Below are 1,863 nucleotides of genomic sequence, written 5' to 3'. Positions count from 1 at the left end.
AAAATATTCTGCTTTGGAAAATTAAATTAAAACTCTATGCTGCCATTCAAAAAAGTAAAAAACTTAAAAAATTATAAGAATAAAAAATATTTAAGCGCATAATTTTTTAATAAGAACATTGTTTTTTAACAACTTGTAATTTTTCAAAAAATATTTTGAAAAACATTAATACTTTTTGAGATAGCGGGTGTTTTACGCTTAATGAATCACACTGAATAATTAAAATCAGTGGCGTAAGTAAGATACATTTTCTTGAAAACAGATTTGATTTACATTTATCAAATGTAAATCAAATCTTACATATTCATAAACTAATAAGTTAATAATGATTTTAATAAATAATAATGTTTAATTTAATAAATAGATTTATATGGTTTATATTTATTGTCAAAACGAGAGGGTAAAAACCGTTTAAATCACTTAATGTGAGTAAATAATTATTAAAAACTGAGTGACTGAAGTCTCGGCTAATTTTAATAAATATAAAAATATAAAATATCATGTGACATTATTGATTTTTTTTAACACTTAATAAATGTGTTGAGTTAAAATATCATCCTATATATTACGGATATAAGGGTATTGTAAGTATACGCCACTGAAATTAATAATCATATAATATAAGGTAGGTACTTACTCGTGATTTATCGAAGAATGGAGAAATCATAAAACTGAAGAAAATAACTGTAATTGAGTACAAAAACACTAATAAAAATATTAATACCCAGTTAGTGTTATTGAAAACTCCAAGTAAGTATAATATTATAGTACTGGCTAATGACAGTACTATTGCGTAAGCTGCGTAGATGTTGAACCATGAACACCAAAAGACCAATTCTCTAAGACCCATTATTTTCATACCTTCTTTTATCTTTCTTTCTTTCTCACCAACTAACTGTACTAAAAGATATGTAATAAATTGTGATAAAGCAATCACTACATAAAGAGGTATAACCATATGAAATACCATTAACCAATCTGAAAATAATTTTGATTTTACAATTATTATTACAATAGAATTATCTAAGTAAAACTAAAACAATTCACACTCACTTGCTGTATACGCTGGTTTAGGAAAAAGTACAAAACTGTAATCTGGCAATGTTACAAATGTATTAGTGACCAGAGAAATCTTAGTGATATCAACTAGAGTCTGAAGAGCTATAAATCCTGAGTATATGTAATGAATTGCTGGACATGATATTTCTTCATTGTGTTGATTGTTATTATGGTGATGTCTATGGAGAAACTTTTTCGTTAATTTATTAACTGATACTTTTCGACATTGATGGCTGGATCCATAAAGCTTAGATGGTAATGGTGATGAATCGTAAAACGGATTGGTACGAATCTTATAACTAATAAAAAAGTATACAAATGTGGATTAGGTAATAATAATTTGGAGAATATGAAGAATTAAATCAAATATTTTATCAAAAACATGTAGGTACTGTGCCAAGTTATTTTCTTGAAATGTATTCTTTTTAAATTCTGAGTGGAACGATGAATGTATTGATTTTACAATGATGTGTGTTTTTTTATTTTTTTTGTGTGTGTGTACACGATAAGTAGTCGAAATAATGCTACGATTTTCAACTTCAGTATCTTGTTCGATCAGAAAGTGAATATCGTTGGTGCATTGGGGAAGTCAAAATTTAAATTTCCTAGTAGTTTTCAAAAGCGCCGGGAAAAACAAAAGAAAAATTAAGGAAAAACGGGAATTTTTACGCAAAATCTGTTTTCGAGAAAATCGATTTTGGTTTTTGGTGTAACTTTAAAAAAAATGACCGTGGATACATGAAATTTTGACTGAATGTTTACATTTCCATTTTCTATACACGATAAAATTTCAAAATATTTTGA

General features: G+C 26.6%; 1 protein-coding gene across 2 annotated transcripts in view; it reads right to left on the bottom strand.

Annotated features, from left to right (window-relative positions):
- Nucleotides 1-1,863, bottom strand: part of LOC100165910 (ATP-binding cassette sub-family A member 5-like) — a 22,414-nt gene that overhangs the window by 9,718 nt on the left and 10,833 nt on the right. For both annotated transcript variants that reach the window (XM_016803605.2, XM_029489169.1), the window contains exons 5-6: nucleotides 1,054-1,358; nucleotides 638-978 (exon numbers count right to left, since the gene is read on the bottom strand). In XM_016803605.2, the coding sequence (XP_016659094.2) occupies nucleotides 638-978; nucleotides 1,054-1,358 (646 nt within the window). The remainder of the gene's footprint in view (nucleotides 1-637; nucleotides 979-1,053; nucleotides 1,359-1,863) is intronic.

This window comes from Acyrthosiphon pisum, chromosome A2 (genome assembly GCF_005508785.2).
Source record: "Acyrthosiphon pisum isolate AL4f chromosome A2, pea_aphid_22Mar2018_4r6ur, whole genome shotgun sequence".
In the NCBI taxonomy this organism is placed as follows: Eukaryota; Metazoa; Arthropoda; class Insecta; order Hemiptera; family Aphididae; genus Acyrthosiphon; species Acyrthosiphon pisum.
Note: the sequence above shows the minus strand (reverse complement) of the source record. Positions and strands in the feature narration are given on the sequence as shown.